At 41.8% G+C, this 19529-nt stretch overlaps 2 protein-coding genes across 3 annotated transcripts in view; one reads left to right on the forward strand and one right to left on the reverse strand.

Moving 5' to 3' along the window:
• The first annotated feature begins 13 nt into the window (after positions 1 to 13).
• SGSH (N-sulfoglucosamine sulfohydrolase) lies at positions 14 to 9104 on the forward strand. 2 transcript variants are annotated; one of them, XM_032210158.1, is made up of 8 exons: positions 14 to 229; positions 1743 to 1903; positions 2029 to 2134; positions 4559 to 4709; positions 5062 to 5218; positions 5377 to 5458; positions 6319 to 6522; positions 7850 to 9104. In XM_032210158.1, the coding sequence occupies exons 1-8, from the start codon at positions 127 to 129 to the stop codon at positions 8407 to 8409; spliced, it is 1524 nt and encodes a 507-aa protein (XP_032066049.1). In that variant the 5' UTR covers positions 14 to 126; the 3' UTR covers positions 8410 to 9104. The 2 variants fall into 2 exon arrangements, with proteins under 2 accessions (XP_032066049.1, XP_032066050.1); XM_032210159.1 differs by having other exon boundaries at positions 64 to 146.
• A 1020-nt stretch (positions 9105 to 10124) lies between these two features.
• Positions 10125 to 19529, reverse strand: part of CARD14 (caspase recruitment domain family member 14) — a 34307-nt gene continuing 24902 nt past the window's right edge. The window contains exons 14-21 of the mRNA XM_032211053.1: positions 15712 to 15838; positions 14446 to 14683; positions 14266 to 14329; positions 12814 to 12922; positions 12208 to 12363; positions 11691 to 11782; positions 11429 to 11544; positions 10125 to 10767 (exon numbers count right to left, since the gene is read on the reverse strand). Coding sequence (XP_032066944.1) covers positions 10551 to 10767; positions 11429 to 11544; positions 11691 to 11782; positions 12208 to 12363; positions 12814 to 12922; positions 14266 to 14329; positions 14446 to 14683; positions 15712 to 15838 — 1119 coding nt within the window. The 3' untranslated portion in view covers positions 10125 to 10550. The remainder of the gene's footprint in view (positions 10768 to 11428; positions 11545 to 11690; positions 11783 to 12207; positions 12364 to 12813; positions 12923 to 14265; positions 14330 to 14445; positions 14684 to 15711; positions 15839 to 19529) is intronic.

The following is a 19529-nucleotide window of genomic DNA, read 5'->3' on the forward strand; positions in this document are numbered from 1 at the left end:
GTGGAAGCGGAGGCGGAGCCAGGCAGTGATTAATCTCCTTCCTTAGTCTCCAGCTGCGGTGAATGCGAGAGTTGCTCGGTTCGGGAACCGTCTGCCCGGCGCAGGCCCGGGCGAGGCGAGTTTGCCATGCAGCCGCCCGTACAGAGGTGCGTGGTGGCTCTCCTCCTGGGGCTCTGTAACGCTAGGAAGGGGGGCCCCACCAGGCCCCGTAACGTCCTGCTGATTGTAGGTGAGCAAACCAATCCTGGGGGGCACTTCAGACCCTTCTGCGTTGGGATCCCTGGCGCGATGTGCTTGGCCCACTTTTGGCTTTCGTGGGGAGCTGCTTTAAGAAGGTGGGATCACCTAAGCTAGGGAGGTCCAAACTTGGGAACTTTAAGACTTGTGGAGTTGAAGTTTGGACACCCCTGGCCTAAGCAATCTTCGGGTGGTTCTGAAGCAAGTTAAAAGTCGGGCTTGAATATTTGGATGGAATATTTGGATGGAAGGCAATCGGGAAACCCCAGAGCTATAGGGAAGTCGAAAAAGGAGAAGGGAAGAAGAAGGCATGGACAAAGCGTTCTAGTATTGTTGTGTGACCGCTTCACGACTGTGTTGATGAGATAAACTCAACTGAATAGAGAACCTCTACCTTTTCAGAAAATGGGATGGCCAGTGTTCCCCTCTCTGTTCTACAGGAGAGTAATATACAGTCTTCTGGGCCACAGTCACACCCCTCTTGGTTTGGGTTGGCAGGAAGAGAGGTTCCAAATATGGACTCTTGTTTTCCACATATTCTCCACACTGAGCTCCCTGTGGTTGGTAAATTTCCGTAGGACAGGGCAAACATTCAACAGGTGCAGACTTTTTGAGCTATGATGGGGAGTCTGCCACAAATTCTGCCAGAAATAAGAACAGCTTGCATATGAACCCTACATGACATAATAATGGGCATTGAGCAATTTGGTTATGGTGCCAGGTCTCAACTATTGCTTGTGAAAGAATGAAGAACCAAATATTGTTGAAATATAAGAGTCCGTCTCAGGCGACTTTTGAAAAGATGTGACAGAATGAACAGGACTGTGGTGTATTTCCACATAATTTTGTAGCTTGTGCTGTGTGCATTTAGCTAAATTAGTGGGACCTCTGTGTTTGCAGAACCATAACATGGCTCAGGATCCAAAATTCTCCCTTTTCAGCTGTGATTGCAGGCTTCCTGGGTTGAAATGCAATATAGGGCTCTTGTTCCTTTTTTTCTCACTGTTCACTGGGTTTTGCACACGTTATATTCTATTTTCACAGAGTTACACTCTCCCCCTCAATGGATCAGGGTTAAGGTTTTCAATCAGTGGTTGCCACTTACCCCTCAAATTTATGTATCCACATGGGAATCACAAAGATATTGCATCAATCGTATCCATGGTGGGCAAAAGCTTTTTAAAAATTAGATGTTAACATTAACGGGGGATAAAAAAGCTCTGTGTTCAAAATAGCATTGATTGGATAAATGACTTGAGTCTGTTGTGGAGCACAACACTTTAGAATTTCAGAGGCTGAAATCTCCTTAAGTCTGTGTTACAAAACTTCACTGCCCCAGCTAAGACAACGGTTTTACATGCTCCAGCAACCTCCAGATGTTTTCCATCCACAAATGCAATAGTTTCGTGGGTGACTATCCCAGATGTTTGTAGCAAATGTTCATAGGGAACAGGAATAGAATACAGATCTCACCCCTTGACTTATGCTCTTCCTTCCCGTGGCAGTGGACGATGGTGGTTTTGAGAGTGGTGTGTATAACAATACAGTCATAAAGACCCCAAACCTAGATGCTTTGGCCCAGCGGAGCTTGATCTTCCAGAATGCCTTCACTTCTGTCAGCAGCTGCTCCCCCAGCAGGGCCAGCCTCTTGACGGGCCTGCCTCAGGTAACACACCCCAGATGGGAGCAGAGGGCATGCCATGGCGTGATTCTGCCCTTTCCTTTGAAAGTTACATTTGCCACCAAATTGTGGATCCTACCTCATTGCAAATGATTTCTGTCCAACTGCAGCATCAGAATGGGATGTACGGATTGCATCAAGATGTGCACCACTTCAACTCCTTTGATAGTGTCCGGAGCCTCCCCTTATTGCTTAACCAGGCTGGGATACGGACAGGTAAGCAGAGGAGAGCAGAGCTCCTCCTTTCACTTCCTCAGATCAGCTGGAACTCTTTCTGTTTGGGGCTTGGTTGAGACAGCCTGCAAGTTTAGGAAAGACTTAGTCTCTCCCTCCCTCCCTCCCTCCCTCTCCTTTGCAGCCCAATACGTAAATGCTAGCAATGATAAATGTTATTTTAAAAAGAGATGTTGCATATATTAATTCTGAGGCAGCTGGTTGTTGCTGTGGAAAGCAGAATAGACACTTGATTTAACTGCTCAATTTATTTAATGCTTTATTTCCATTTTTTTTGTCAGTGCTGATAAGGCCATTAGAAAAAGGTTGTCGTAATAAAGGGTGACAGGACTAAAGCTAGAATAAGTGATAGAAATAAGGGGGAATATTAGTGTATACATTTTTACATAATAAAATAAAAGTAACAACAAGAGAAAACATGGAATGATTGAATAACAATAGATTGTAACCTAATATAAAGGTGTATTATTATTAGATAAACATAAGTTGATTGAATGTAATAATTATGATTAACTGTATCAGTTTTACTTGTATCAGAATGTGTGACACCCACTAAAGGTTCCACATTGTTCACACATAGATTTGATATATTTGTAAAAAAAAAAAAAAAAAAACTTGAGGGGAAAAGGTTGTCTTTTGAATTGCCTCCCTCAGTTATGCTTTTGCCTCATTTAGTCCAACTGCAACAGAGAAAAATATTTCTGAGAGTCACTTTGGTCTAGTAGTTAAGGCACCAGGCTAGAAACTAGGAGACTATGAGTTCAAATTTCATGGGCACCTTAGCCATGAAAATCAAGTGAGTGACCTTGGGCCAGTCATTCTGTCTCTGCCCAACCCCCCTCACAGGGGTGTTGTAGTAGAAAAATAGGAGGAGGAAAGAGTATTACGGTATTTTTCGAAGTATAAGATGCAGCGGAGTATAAGACGCACCTAGGTTTTGAAGAGGCAATTTTTTTAAAAAAAGTAGGTAGGTAGATAGAGGGATAGAGAGGGGGAGAAAGAAAGAGTAATACAGTAGGTAGGGAGGGAGTGTAGGTAGGTAGGTAGGTAGGTATGTGTATTCTCTGTCCATCAGCTAGCTGATGAGAGCTAAATAGCTTGAAATAGATCTATACTAGTCTCCCTTTATTTATTTATCAGCACAAATACAACACAAATGTAACAAAGGCAACAGTAAAAATACTGGGTTTCTGTCTGGATGGTCTCTTGTGACGAGCCGATGGACAGAGAATGGAAGCAGTGGACTTCCTCCCATGTTTGGGCATACCAGGGGTTGTGACTTTAAAGATAGATAGATAGATAGATAGATAGATAGATAGATAGATAGATAGATAGATAGATAGATAGATAGATAGATAGATAGATAGATAGATAGACAGACAGACAGACAGACAGACAGACAGACAGACAGACAGACAGATTGATAGATAGATAGATGATAGAGAGAGAGAGAGAAAGAAAGAAAAAGAAAGAAAGAAAGAAATACAGTGAGGAGGGAGGGAGGGAGGGAGAGAGAGCGTATGTAGATAGGTAGGTAGAAGGATAGAGAGAGAGAAATAGAGATAGAGAGAGAAAAATACAGTACATAGGTTGGGAGAGAGAGAGAGAGAGTAGGTAGGTTGGTAGGTAGAGGAAGAGAGAGAAAAATAAAGAGAGAGAAATACAGTACATAGGGGGGAGAGAGAGTAGGTAGGTAGGTATATAGGTAAATAGAGGGGGGGGAGAGAGAGAAATACAATAGGTAGGTAGGGGGGGAGAGAGAGAGGAGTAGGTAGGTAGGTAGATGTTTCCAGGTGTATTTATCCATGTGCTGGATAAGGAAATAGCTGACAACCTGTAGCACCTAAAACTTTGTTTCTGCTAGGACAGCACTTGATCAATGTAATTCTCATCAACCATTCTAATTAAACAGCTTTCCGAAAGGGGGGGGGAGTTTTTGCACTCTGCAAACCTCCCCAAAACGGCCCGTTTTTCACGAAAACGGCCCTGTGTTTTTTTTAAAGGGTATGAATAGCCTTGGGGGGGGCTTGCAGAGTGCTCCGGGGGGGGGGGGGGGGGCAAAAACGACACAACTTATACTCCGAAAAATATGGTAGATATATTTGTCACCTTGAGTTATTTGTAAAAATAATAAAGGTGGCATACAAATAAATAAATTTCATAGCACATTATAAATTGCACCGCTTTAGTTTCTGAAGCTAGATTGTCATATTTTTTTTTACATACCCATCATTCTGTTAAGCTTTATGAAAGAACGTAAGTAGTGTAGAATCCTTCCATCCCTCTTTACCCCTGTAAATAACCAAGGTTGTGTCTATTTTGTACATGTAATGTGGGCACTATCCTAATTGACAGGTTAATATTACTATCCTTTTTTGACTGATTCTGGCTCCTTGTCTCTTTCAGGAATCATTGGCAAGAAGCACGTTGGGCCAGAGGCTGTATATCCCTTTGACTTTGCTTACACTGAGGAAAACAGTTCTGTCCTGCAAGTGGGCAGAAACATCACCCGAATCAAATTGCTTGTTCGGAAATTCCTCCAGAGTGTGGATGAAAAGTAAGATCCAGTACTGGAATGATCCAGGTGCCCCCCCCCCCTTCCTTAAGTCTCCATGGAATATCCAGGACCAGGCCTTTTGGACCCGTCTTTCACTCATATTTGGCAGACCCACCAGAGACCCCAAGAGAATGTTTTGGGAAATAAAATGGTTCTGTATATCGAGATAAAGGATCAAAATCAAGGAGAATCCAAACTGGGGAGGGTGTGTGTTATGGAGAAGGTGAAAATGGAACTTAGCAAAGCTAGAAGCATTCAAAGTTTTGCTTTGAATAGTGCAGAGGAAGCACTGCTACGGCATTATCAAGAACCCTTAACTGTGTTTTTGCCCTTTTTTCCCCCCAACCTGTAGACCTTTTTTCCTTTATGTGGCTTTCCATGATCCCCATCGTTGTGGTCATTCCCAGCCACAGTATGGAGTCTTCTGTGAGAAATTTGGCAATGGGGAGCCTGGAATGGGCTGGATCCCAGATTGGAAACCTGAGTTCTACCATCCAGATCAAGTGCAGGTGAGGTCTAGGATTTTCTTCTCCACCTGGGTTCCAGCAATACCTGCAAGTGGCAATACCTCCTCCAGGATTTGTCATAATAATTCACCTTTGTTACCTAAAGGCCTTTCCTAGGGTAGCTTCTAGCTTCATCTCCTGTATCTCCTTTTGGCCTTCAGGTCCCTTATTTTGTACAAGACACCCCAGCTGCTCGTGAGGATTTGGCAGCTCAATACACAACTATTGGGCGCATGGATCAAGGTACATGATTACTGAACCAGGTAGTTCTGCCTACAGGAGTGGGACAAAAGGCTTGGTACTTCTGAAAGGGATCAAGACCTTTAATTTATGATTAACTATTGATGGTGCATTTCTGTATACGAGAGTCAGTCTGATTTTGCTTTATGCACATAAAGGCATAAATATTATTGTAGTTCTGAGAGAGCAGATGGTAATCATCTTCTGTTTATTAAAAAAAGAATACATCTCTAGTTTTTAGAACCCTGTGCATTTCACTGTGTGGACTCTAAGAGGTATTTCTAAGAACTCTAGCTCTTATATATAGTAGCTTTGATACTACTATCTAGTAGCTTTTATTTGCATCTTTTATATAACTGAAGGTAGCATACTTAATGCTCCCATTTCCTATGTTCTCCACAACAACAACTCCATGAGGTTATTTGGGCTGAGCAAGAATGACCGGCCAAAGTCTCCCGACCAGCTTTTATGCTGGAGAGAGGCCTAGGATTCAGTCTTCAGTTTCTCGGCCCTCACCTTCACCACTATGCTGAACTGGTCTTGTGGCAATATGTTTAATGATGAGGAAGCAAAGCAAAAGTCATCCATCCATCCATCCTTAGCAAAATATGCATAGTTATGTTAACTGGGTGGGACTTAATGGGAGCGAGATGATCAATTAACACTGAATAATCTTTTAATACCTGCTGTGTGGTGCCTGGAGAAACCTGAGATCTGGGCGATGTATATGCTATGTCTGAACAAGGAGGAGGGTAGAAAGGAGTGTTCCTCTGAGCCTTAATGTCAGTCAAGGCTATTTCTGGGTGGGGCCATTAGTGTAACGTGTGTGTGTGTGTAATATTTATTGTATATTATTTCTGCAGGCCTTGGTCTTGTCCTGGAGGAACTCGACCATGCAGGCTTCCACAACAGCACTCTTGTGATCTATACTTCAGACAACGGCATCCCCTTTCCCAGTGGCAGAACCAACCTGTACTGGCCAGGCACAGCTGAGCCCCTCCTGGTCTCATCTCCTGAGCATCCTTCGCGTTGGGGCCAAGTCAGCAGTGCCTACATCAGCCTCCTGGGTAAGAACAGCTGAGAGATGAACTGGTGGATTTGTCCCATGGAGGAGGCTGGGATGTGCTAAAGGAAACTATAACACACTTTCCACTTTGCATTAGCCTTTTCTGAAGATCTTCCTCTTTGGAGAGAGAGGAGGAAATTATGGTTTCAGCTGACGTGTCTGGCAGTTTCGTCTAAGTGGATGTCCTTCTCGGCTCTTTCCCAAGTATATTTTCAGGAATATCTATGCTTTACAAAGCCTTCCAAACAGTTCTGTTATGCAGAACTTATTTAATACTTATTTAAAGGATTGGAATAAATAAACCCTGTAAATTTCTTATATGGTGGCTTTCCACATAGGGTTTATTCAACAAGCCGTGGTTAAATAAGTCGTGGCAAATATGGGAACCCACCTACTAAGTGATTGGATGCACATGTGGTTGGCAGAAGGCAGCCTAGGTCGTATTTCCCTTTTCTTGTTCCCTCATTCAAAGGCCAAAAAAGGGAAACAAAGTGGAAGAATGGGAAGCCAGTATAGTGTAAGGGCTGAAGGAGGGAACCACAATGCTGAGACCAGACAGAAGGGTTGCGTAAACCTTAGGCAAGCGCTTCTCAATCTCATGGATCAGCAAGGAAGAGCCAAAAGTTTCCTGACTTTAAAAGGGAGAAAAAAGTGGCTTACGATTTAAACCCTGGGTTGAGAGAGATAAATTTCTGCGGGCTACTTAGTTATGACTTCTTTCTTGACTGCATTAAAGCAACTCCTTTAGCCATTGTATTGGAGAAACCTCTGCTGTTGGGTTGAATTTACCCCTGAGTAGAGATATACCCCTGAATATATATGATGTTTGACCCATTGGTTCCTACCTTACCATCTTTACTGAACCTAAATTCTATTGAGGAGATGCCTGTAGAAAGTATAGAACCGGAGCTAACTGATGTAACCTAGAAAATCTTAGGAAGAAATAGCTGTTTTTTTAATAGGACTTAGAAATATTGTTCCATACTAGATAACACCTGCAGCCAAAAGTTCCTTCTGGTCTCTTCCCTCTGCATCAGATAGCAATAGCACTTAGACTTATACACCGCTTCACAGTGCTTTTACAGCCCTCTTTAAGCGGTTTTACAGAGTCAGCCTATTGCCCACAACAATCTGTGTCCTCAATTTACCCACCTTGGAAGGATGGAAGGCTGAGTCAACTTTTGAGCCAGGTGAGATTCAATCTGCCAAATTGCAGGCAGCCGGCAGTCAGCAGAAGTAGCCTGCAGTACTGCATTCTAACCACTGCGCCACATGATGCATGCCTCAGAGCATGTTTTCTGCTTCAGCTTTCCCTTCTCTCTTTGCAGATATCACTCCCACCATTCTGGACTGGTTTTCTGTGCCATATCCCAGGTACAGCCTGTTTGGGAAGCAGATAGTGCAGCTCACCGGGAAGTCTCTGCTTCCGGCATTATCACTGGAACCAAAATGGAGAACTGTGTTTGCCAGTCAGAGCCTGCATGAGGTGACCATGCACTATCCCATGCGAGCTGTGAAGCATGGCTCCCTGCATTACATTCACAATCTACAGAACCGAACCTCCTTTCCCATTGATCAGGATTTCTATGTTTCACCCACATTCCAGGACCTGCTGAACAGAACTCAAGCAGGGCAACCTACTCATTGGAATAAGACCTTGCGTAGCTACTATTATCGGGATCGCTGGGAACTGTACGATCACAGCACCGATCCTACTGAAAGCCACAATGTGGCTTCTGATCCACGCTATGCACACGCTCTTGAAGAGCTGCAGGGGCTGCTGTTGAAGTGGCAGTGGGAGACCAGTGACCCCTGGGTATGTGCTCCAGATGGTGTCTTGGAGGATAAGCCTGTCCCCAGGTGTTGCCCACTCCATAATGAGCTGTGATTTTCTTGTTGCCTTCCTGTTTTGGTGGCAGTTGCTCAGCCGTCTGCAACAGGAAAAGATTTGCAACTCAAGCTGGTGCTGATGCAACAATTGCACTTTGCAGAATTAAATAATATTGAAGTTGCACCTGAGAGAAGAATTGGAGTAAAACGCAAGGAAGTGTTTGCCCTCCATACAAGAATGAAATGAAGTTTTTTTAACATTTGCTGCCATAAGAACACCACAAGTATCTTCCAGATGGAAGGCCACACTTGCCATCCTTCCCTGTAAGAATGGATAATGGCTAGACACTGTGAAAATGATGGAGAGTTGTAGTCCAGATTAAAATAACTGGAGAAGCCCAGTTTAAGAGATGAGTTGATCACTACTATAAGTGTCCTCACTCTAATTGTGGTATCACAAAAATACAATTGGGCTGGTCCCATATCAGTTGTTACATATAGGGCAAGGATAGAAACTGCCCAAGTTTAAAAACAGTTGAAAGAGTAGAGATGAATATTTATCTTTAAATTCTGTAGCCTGCACATTTCATCATTATTCTACCATAGAATACTGAGATGACTAGAAACAGCTTTTGGTTTGCCTGCAGGGGTGGTATAGATCTGCAAAGCAGTTGCTCCAATTTAAAACTAGTTCTCCAAAATATGCGTTATACGGCTAAAGCCTACTTTTATACAATAAAGAAATGAAATGATGTTCTTAACTAGCTTTTTTGTTTGTGAGTGCTTTTATTCCTTCATTAAAACAAGGGTAGGCTTGTTTTAGACTGTGACCCGTCAAAAGCGCATTCCACAAAAGCGCGGTCGATGAAATCGCGTATGTGACGTCATCACAACGCGATGAAAAAGATCAAAAAATTGAAATAAAAATTAAATTACAGCAAGCCGATTCACATAAAGGTAAGGGTTAGGTTAAGGGTTAGGGTTAGGGTTAGGTTAAGGGTTAGGGTTAGGGTTAGAGCGTTAGCGTTACGTTTAGCGTTAGGTTAAGGGTTAGTGTTAGGTTTTTCGTTACGTTAAGGGTTACGTTTAGGGTTAGGGTTAGGGTTAGGGTTAGGGTTAGGTTTGGGGGGGTTAGGGGAAGGTTTTAGCTTTATTTTTACATTTTTCGATCTTTTTCGATCTTTTCCGTCGCGCTGTGATGACGTCACATACGCGCTTTCGTCGACCGCGATTTTGTCCTCCGCGGTTTTGTGGTAGAACCGTTTTAGACTACATCTGGCTTCTTCCCCATCTCCATGTTATACTTACAAAGCCCTGTTAGCCTAAATGACAGTCACAAAGTCAGCTAGTGAACTAAATGCCAAATGAGAATTTGACCCTGATCTAATACTAAGCCTGCTAGCTAAATCTCTGTATTACATGTCAAGGAATAAGGCAGACATAATTAAATTTGGAGTTTTAGTGTGACAGAAACATGGGCAAAGTTCTATTAGTCCAATTTTGGATTTTAATACACTAATACATGGATGTCAAACTGGCAGCCCACAGGCCGGATGTGTTATGTGCAGGCCCCCACCCCACCCCAGGTCCGCAAAGGCAAAAAACATGGCAATCAAGTTTGACACCTGTGCACTAATACAATGCAGGGAATGTTAATTTGCTTAAAATATGCTCAGTTTGCAAAATAATGTGTGTGATAACTTTTTAAAAACAATGCAAGGGTAGTCTTCTGTGAGAAATTCTTTTATTTAAAAAAATGAAATGCATCCATTATTTTCATGCTCAATGTTCCATATACTGTATGCTCGCGCTCATGTGGAACTGTGTGCTCCATATGGTTTAGACCACTCTCCGTGCATTTCTGATTTGAGTACCAACTCCACCCAAGAGTTTTAAAAATTCATTCTAGCAAACCTCTGCTTATACATCCCACCTAAAACAGCTTGTGGTACTCTCCACATTTAGCCAGCATATGATTTGTTGCCAGGAATTCAAAGGGATGGTGAGGGAAGATAAAACCAGTTTGAAAGAGGTTGGCTGAGGAAGGATGGGGACCATGAGAAAAGAAATGGTAACTCTCTAGATGGTAAGTATGCAGCTGATAGGTTTGGAATATGTTCTATTTCCTGCTAGAACAAACAGTAGTACATTTTTCCCTAGGCACAGGTGAAGCAATTGCCTTAAGACCCGTCTATTGATCTAAAGAGGTCGGTGAGGCACTTGTTCCACCCACACTATCTTCTTCTGCTCATCAGCGACAGCCACACGGACACAGCTGTTGAGAGCATCAAGGTCACCCCAGGCATCGGGAGCAATGGTGCGATAAAGGCAGGACACCGTCTCCAGCTGGGCCTCATCTTTCCGGGCACTCTCCAAAAGTTGGTCCTCAGTTGCTCCAAGGCGCTGAAGAGCTTTCCTGAAATTCAAGCAATTTAGGTATTGGAATCAGAATTTGGGAGCTTACTCACGAAGTATGTTTGTGTGGGTGCGAAGGAAAGGCTGAAGAATGATGGCCACAGAAGAAAGAATTGCCAAGATCAAGATACAGTAGATAAACACAAAATTATGTGCTAGATGAAATGATTTTAGAATATAATAGAATAGAATTTAGAATAGAATAGAATAACAGAGTTGGAAGGGACCTTGGAGGTCTTTTAGTCCAACTCCTGCCTAAGCAGGAAACACTACAGCACTTCAGACAAATGGTTATCCAACATCATCTTAAAAACGTCCAGTGTTGAAGCATTCACAACTTCTGGAGGCAAGTTGTTTCAATGATTAATTGTTCTAACTGTCAGGAAATTTCTCCTTAGTTCTAGGTTACTTCTCTTCTTGATTAGTTTCCACCCATTGCTTCTTGTCCTACCCTCAGGTGCCTTGGAGAATAGCTTGACTCTCTTCTTTGTGGCAACCCCTGAGACATTGGAACACTGCTATCATGTCTCCCCTGGTACTTCTTTTCATGAAACTTCTTTTCATTAAATCTTTTCATTTTCAGTGCATGTTTGGTGATTAAAAATAATTGGATAACAATTCTGCCAGAGAGAACTGTAAGTCATCAAAGTGACAGTACTCACTTGATTTTCTTGGCATTTTTCTCACTGATGGTGATGAGAATAATGATGGGATACATGTCCATTGCCAGAAGTTCTTGCACACTCTCCAGGCCCAGATCCAGCCAGGCATGCACATCCTAGAGACAGTGAGATGTATAAGTGCATGGATACCACTGGACAATATTTGCAATACTAGTCCTAAAGGAATATGCACCCTAACCCCTCACCCAATAGAACTGCATCTGTACCCAAGTACAACACTTGTTCTTCCAGCCTCTAATACCTTTTGCATTAACTGTTCCAGATCCCATCGAGGAATACAAGAGCTGCCATTCAACTCTTTGTTTTCTTGGAAGGATTCTGTGTTCTGAGTATCTGCAGGAGCAGGAAGGAGGGAAAAAAATGAGAGGGCATAGTTCTAAATCCAAACTAAATCTCTTTTTCTTATGTTTTGTTAGAAGTAATGTTTGGATACATGAGAGAAATGAGAAAATCCAGTACCAAGAAATATTCTGTGTTCTAGGAACAAGACAATCATTTGAATAGGAATTGTGAACTCAAAGGTGCTCTTTCAAAAGGCAGCTGGCCTATGTTAATCCAATTGCCTTTTGAAAAATAACCTTTGAGACAAACATGACCTGGATGGAGAATCTCCATAGACATGAACTCGTGAAGTTTACTGTGAGGCAATGCGCTGTCTTCTAGTTCAGCTAGACATTTCCCTAACTTTGTCTCAAGTTCAGATGCTGAGGTTTCCAGGACTTAAAACAATAATTCCCTGCAAAAAGACTCTTGTATACCTGATGGACATTTTTCAAATTCCCTGGAAAGGCATAGCTTGTCAGCCACGATTTTCCTCAAAAGTGCTGGCACCACAAGTACTGGACGTGGCTGCGCAGGTCTGTAATGCCTGACAAAAGTGTACGGCATCAGGCTGACACAATTCCTGGGATTCACTAGAAAGGAAAGAGGAAAGCAATCAGATAAATAAATGCTTGGAGACTTCAGCCACTGTTTGTTTTTTTATTCCTAGCTATGTTTTAAGAAAGTATATTTGAAGACATTTATTAAATGGCCCCAATTAAAGACTCTTAGTTTAGAGTTACTGTCAGAAATATAAAAAGCCAGAAACATAATAACTGCAGTGGGGCCTACGATAAATAATCTGGTTACTACAGAAAAGTGTTTTTTCTAGAAAATAGCCAAACTTCTAGAAAGTCTCAGAGACGTTTTTAATTTGCAAATTAATTAGTTATCCCAAGTAGATGCTTTATGGAACAGTTCTGTATGCTTTTAAAAAAAGAAAGAAAAGCTCCATCTAGGCTTAAATTTGCCTAGATAAATATTTGTAGGCTGTAATCATAACTTCCAGCAACAATAAACAACATTCCAATAGTTGAACTTACCTTTTGGCTTGTTTGAATCTGATAAACTATTTTGCATAGTGGACCAAAGTGGATTGATCCTGTTACTTGTACTCACAATACGGACCAACTTGTGTTGAAAACTGGAATTCTATGGGCAAAGGAGAAGGCGTTATATTAAACCCAGAAGGTATAGAACTAACCCAGGAGTTATGGCAGTAGTTAGCTAAGTAGGAGCTAAGCTTAGGATCACCACCTTGGGGAAGTTGCCTTAGAACAGGGGTTTGAAACTCACATTGTCATGACGTCATCACGTGACATATCACAACTTTCTCCCCCTTCGCTAAGCCAGGTGTGGGTGTGGCCAGCACGTGATGCATCCAGCCTGAGGGCCATTAGTTTGACACCCCAGCCTTAGAACAATGTCCCCAAAGGACTTTCATGCCAAGCCTTTGACTCAAGCAGTTCTCACCCAGATGCCTTCCACATGTTAGTAGGAAAACAAGTCCTATGATAGTGCAGTATATCTGGTACCTGGGGTTGGCCTATTGTTAAGAGTTCTCTGGGCTGCAATTTTCGATTACTACTGTGACATCATCAGTGCAGAAGATGTGGGGGATGTGAGGTTGTGCAGTATACAACTTTCTACTATGTCAGTTACTATTTAGACATAATACAGTACTGCATAGGCTGCCAATTAATTTGTGTGAAGTCTTTAACTGCATTTCTTTTATAAGGTTAAGTCTACATCTGTTGATTGCCCCTTTGTTGGAGTGCCTTGATTCAAATAATTCTTTTGGACGTTTTGATAATTCTAAAATTGCTATTCCCATCTATTTCCTAGGTTGTGTGGAGGGAGATCAGTGATGTAAGCAGAACTATGCCACCTACAGTCTGACCTAAGTGTAGTACACAAAATTATCTGCTACTATATCCTATGTCAATGACTACTTCAGCTTCAACCACAACAATACACGAGCAAACAATAGATACAAACTCAAGGTAAACCACTTCAAATTTGATTGCAGAAAATACGACTTCAGCAACAGAGTGGTCAACGCCTAGAATGCTCTACCTGACTCTGTTGTTACATCCCCCAACCCCCATAATTTTAATCTAAGACTGTCTACTGTCGACCTCACCCCATTCCTAAAGGTCTGTAAGGGACATGCATAAGCACACCAGCGTGCCTAACATCCCTGTCCTACTGTCCCCATTTATTCATACCCATTTACTGTGTTCATATTTATATTTATACTTATACGTTATCTTTTACATGTTTGACAAATATAAATAAATAAATAAATAAATAAATAAATAAATAAATAAATAAATAAATAAATAAATAAATAACTGTAATGCGGCATGGAGTTCCTCTTCCTTATGTCCATCTTGATCCAGCTTGGTGGAAATGCATTTTTGTAATTTAGTTTGCAGTCTAAATCAACTTGCAAATTTAACTTCCTAAAGCAGAGTGAAAGGTTGTCTCATTACCTTCCGGGAAACCATATTCTTTTGGGCCAATTCTTGAATGTGGGTAATGAGTTGCTGTTGTGCCCTATATCAAAGAAACGGGGACAGAAATGTGTAAGGCAGAAGAAAACAGATATGCATCTCTGCATTAGATAGACAAGAACGTACTCCCTTCCAACCTATTGCGATGATCATACTCACTGAAAGTAGTTGGGGATGGTACCAGCATCCATGTCTTTCATGGTATAAGGATTCACCTGGCAAGCACTCCACTGAGTTTGGCCTTGATAGACAGTGTCAGTGACATGGAGAATGTTATGGCATCCAACTGAGAGTTCCCCAGGATTTTGTTTCTCAAGGCATAGGTTGGATCGGATATAGAAGGAGTCACCAGATGTTACCAGCTTGGAGTTCAGGTCAGTCAATAGTTTCTTGTAACCTAGTAAGATGAAGTTTGTTGGAAACTGTGAATCAAAGTACAGCAATAGCATGCGTCAAGTGGGACTGAAGATAAATATGTGAGAGCACAATTACGGTACTTCCCAAACAGATCCATTGCATTCCATATTCATGTCCAGTGAGATACCTAAATCAGGGGGATACATTTTGATGCCCAATCACTGTATGTCCAATTTCCAATTCACATTTAGGGATGGGAAAATGGAAATCCCAGGAATTTTCAGGAATTTTCATAATATGTGACCAGAAGGCACTGTGCACCCTCAAAGCCATTCAATTGTTACCAAAGCTGAGGACCTCTTAAATTGGCTCTGGTTACTCCCTGCATACACTGGATCTGTCAATGGCATCTGTTGTACCCACTTACGGTAGGTGCTGGAAGCCCCAAGCAAAGGGCTTCTCAGAACTTCATTTATTAAGACCTATCAGAAAGCCACCCCACCTTCTAAAAGCCACAAGCAGAATGGAAGAGGGTACCTTCTGACTAGCATTGTCAGTGCTTACCCTGGGTAATACTTTTTCCCATTTTTTTGATTTCTCAACTGATTTTTCTTAGGATTTGGAAAAAAACATAAATGCTGGGAAGGAATTCCTGCATGGAAACACCAAGTTGATCCTCCTTCATACTAATTACAATGGAACACAATCTACTCCCCCATTCCAATTATGATTAAATCTTAAATCGAATGGTATAATACAGGAAAGTTTCTTTCATGTTTTCTAGTATACCACTCTTAGGGGTACTCACAAATCTACTATTTGCCTTACTTCATTGTAGGATCCCACTAAGAGGGAGAAATAGCTGATCACCAGCATTCTTGGATCCTACATTATGACTTTTGCACTTCGAAGCTATCATGTACACCAGGGATAGATGATGTGAGTTGTCAACAAAGTCCAATTTCTATTAACTGTCTGGCTTATCATGAGGTCTAATGGAAGTCATAGCTCAGCAGCCTTTAGAGAGACAGACAGTAGCCCATCTCCAAGGCAAGCAAATATCCTTACCCTCCATGTTGTGCTTCACAGACAAGCAACAAAATCCATTCACTTTTTCCAGAACCCAAAGAGCCTCTTCAAGAGTTGCATCTTCTAGGACAGCTTTGAAACCTGGTTCCATGACTCCATAATCCACCTGTACATTCAAAGAACTTGAAATGTTGATCAAAGAGACACTGTTTGAGGAGGTCAAACAATTGCAACCTAGCACAGCTCCAGGGACAGGAAAGACCTTTCCCATATTAATGATACTTTTACAGAAATAGTAGCAACTTGACAGTGAAGGGGGTGTTATAATGAAACTGGCCACTGAACTACATACTGTGTTTCCCCAAAAATAAGACTGGGTTTTGTTTTTCTTTTGACTCCTGAAATAAGTGCTTGGCCTTATTTTTGGGGAGGTCTTATTATTTTTGAGGTGCAGGAGGCTCTCACTTTTTCTTTCTTTTTTTCTTCCTTCCTTTCTTTCTCTTTCTCTTTCTCTCTCTGTGTGAGTCTGTCTGTCTGTCTGTCTGTCTGTCTGTCTGTCTGTCTGTCTCTCTCTCTCTCTCTCTCTCTGTGTGTGTGTGTGTGTGTGTGTGTGTGGTGGGTTTCAAAAATTTTGTAAAAAATCTGTAGGTGTGGCCTGCTTTCCGGGTCCACTGGTGGAACATCTTCTAACCGGTTCAGTAGATTTGACGAAACGGTTCTACCGAACTGGTACGAACTGGTAGAAACTCACCTCTGGTGTATCCTGCCCAATCATTCCCATGTGATCATCATATAAGCAAAAATAGCAAAGCAAGACTATGGTTTTTTGCCTTTAGTTTGCTTAGTATGATATCTGAACTGGGATTCGGGGCCTATGTGCTCCTGGATTTAATAAAAAAGTAACAGTCAACCATTACATTTCAGATATTAACCAATGGAACAGCTTGCTTTCAGAAGTTGTGGGTACTTTATCACTGGAGGTTTTTAAGAAGACTGGAAAGTCACTTGCCTGAAATAGTATAGGGTCTCTTGCTTGAGCAGGGGGCTGGACTAGAGGACCTCCAAGGTCCCTTCCAGTTCTATTCTGATTGAGTACATTGAGATATAAAAACTAAAACTATGGGAGGTGGTTTCCTGGGTTGTTTAACCACTCACATGGTAGAAAAAAAAACTATGCAAAAGCAGTTAAGCAGTAAGCTTCTGTTTAATAATAAACTGGCTTATTCTGGCTTACTTTATTTTCAAATTAATTAATTGGTTCCAAGCTAGTTGTAAAAAATTTACCCTGAAGTATTCCAGTGTTGTGCCATCCTGAACATTTCGCCATCACTGCTCTGACTGGCTGAGTAGATTCTGAGCTTTTCAGACGCTGTGATTGTAGTTCAATGAATGATAGCAAAATTATCTTTCCTTGCCTCAGAAATGGCCAGATTGGCAGGGGAATTCAGGGAACTAACGCCTATGCAGCGGAAAGATATCCAGTCTGGAAAAGACCAACAAGACTTTCCAGTAGATAGATCACATTTTCCCAGCCCTAAAACTGCTAATGAATCGCTGGAGAACTACTATGGGATTTTTATAGCAGTCATGATCATTCTAGGCGCTCAGGCTGCAGACTTGCTGGAAGTACCTTCAGCACCACTTAGAATGCCTGATTTTCCTATTTTGTTTTCTTTCTCATGGACTGATGCAGGGGTGAGATTGGAAAATGTTAGCAACCTCTGCCCGGTTGCTGGGTGGGCATGGCCTCCTACACCATGGGGGATGATTTTTGCCTTCCCCAGACTCCGGAGGCTTTTCTCGAGCCTCCGGGAGGGTGAAAACGACCTCCCCTGGGCTCCGGAGACCTTCCGGAGGCCGGAAACAGTTCTGTTTTCAGACTTCCAGGAGTCCTGTTTTTCGCCTTCCTGGAGCCTCTGTGCAGGCCCTGCACTAATCTGGCATGATGAACAGGCCGCGTGGAGACTCCTTAGAGCAGTGGTGAAATTCAACAGGTTCCGACAGGTTCTGGAGAACCGGTAGCGGAAATTTTGAGTAGGTCAGACAACTGGCAAATACCTCCTCTGGCTGGCCCCAGAGTGAGGTGGGAATGGGGATTTTGCAGTATCCTTCCCCTGCCATGTTTATCAAGCCACGGCCACCAAACCGGTAGTTGAAACAATTGAATTTCACCACTGCCTGGGAGTGTGGGGTGAGGTGGGTGGGGCCAACTGGTCCTTGCAATAACTGGTTCAGTGAACCGGATGCAAAATTAACATCCGGTTCACCTGAACCGGTGCGAACCAGCTGAATCCCACCCCTAGACTGATGGCATGTCAGTCAATATAAAATCTTGAGCATTTCCTTTTAAACAGGGAGAGGGATAGAGATGGCGTTAGAATGAGAAACTTATCCAGAGAGAAATATCTCATCTTTTACACAAATGTACACACTGTGGAGCATATTTTTTTTCAGATGAGCAGCTTTTCTGTTTCCCTACTCTTCTTGATCTAGTTTAAAACACACTTGAGATTGTTTCTGGCTGTTAGTGTGATTCATACATCTTTTCAGCCAACCAAACACTGTAAGCACTGTCCCTTTCTGACTCAGAACAGAGCACAGAGAACTACCACAATCAGTGTTTGTTAGCTGCCCTTTCACACTGTCCCATAATGGGATGCCTTGTCCCTGCCTCCTTCAATTCCATTAAAGTAACAGCTTAAACAAATCCTTTCCCTTTTTTCTCAACTGGAAAATAAAATAATTGCCATGCAACCTCTTCTAATTCCATGTGTTTCTTGATGTATACTGAACTTTTCTTTTCCTAATGAACGTTTATCTATTGTTTGGAGGAAATCCTAGGGGTAATTTGAAGGGGAGCAGCACAAACACAAGGAGATTGCAAATATAACCAAATCATCACAAACCTTCAAAAACTTACTATCTGTGACTATAGTGACAAACTTACATTATTGTGACCTCTAATGTTATCCTATTAGCAATTCTGCATTTGAACCAGGGTGGATAAAATTCGATGACTTAAAAAAAATCAGATTTTTAAAAAAAAATTAAATTGGATTTTTAAAAAAATCAATTTTATTTTAATAAAATGCTTTTGGAGTAAAATCTATCTAAAGATAGTTTTCTGTTTAAGATACATTAATAATTTCATTTATTCAGCATGAAATGGAGCTTAGTTATGTAGCATGAAGCTGTATATTCTGCAATATTGGGACTGTCAGCGAGTCAACAGCAGGTCAGAGGAGGAGCTGCTGCAGGACAGAGATAACAGTTGCTTTTTAAAAATTATGATTTAAACCGAGTTGATTTAAATCAAGCCTTTTTTACTAGTGATTTAAATCAGGATTTAAATCGTGCTTTAAATCAGGATTTAAATCGTGCTTTAAATCAGGATTTAAATCGTGCTTTAAATCAGGATTTAAATCGTGCTTTAAATCAGGATTTAAATCGTGCTTTAAATCAGGATTTAAATCGTGCTTTAAATCAGGATTTAAATCGTGCTTTAAATCAGGATTTAAATCGTGCTTTAAATAGTGATTTAAATCAGGATTTAAATTGTCTTGATTTAAATCAAATACACCCTGATTTGAACCCCCTTTCTGAACTTTGATAGAATCTATAAGGGAAGCCAACAAGATGTGATGTGGGTGAAAAAAAATCCCCTCCAGACTATTCCTTAAAGCACAAGGTAGCAACATGTTGAAATTTAAACTGTTGTAACTGCACTAATGGCAAGATACTCCCAAACTGCAAAGCCCTGTTCAGGTGTGATCAGCAGCTGGCCATGTTGCTCTAGTACCAGCACTGCATCATTTGGTAGAGTCTATTATCCTTTAGAAAAGGGGGTCCCCAACCCC

The sequence above is a fragment of the Thamnophis elegans genome, chromosome 2 (assembly GCF_009769535.1).
Source record: "Thamnophis elegans isolate rThaEle1 chromosome 2, rThaEle1.pri, whole genome shotgun sequence".
Taxonomy (NCBI): domain Eukaryota; kingdom Metazoa; phylum Chordata; class Lepidosauria; order Squamata; family Colubridae; genus Thamnophis; species Thamnophis elegans.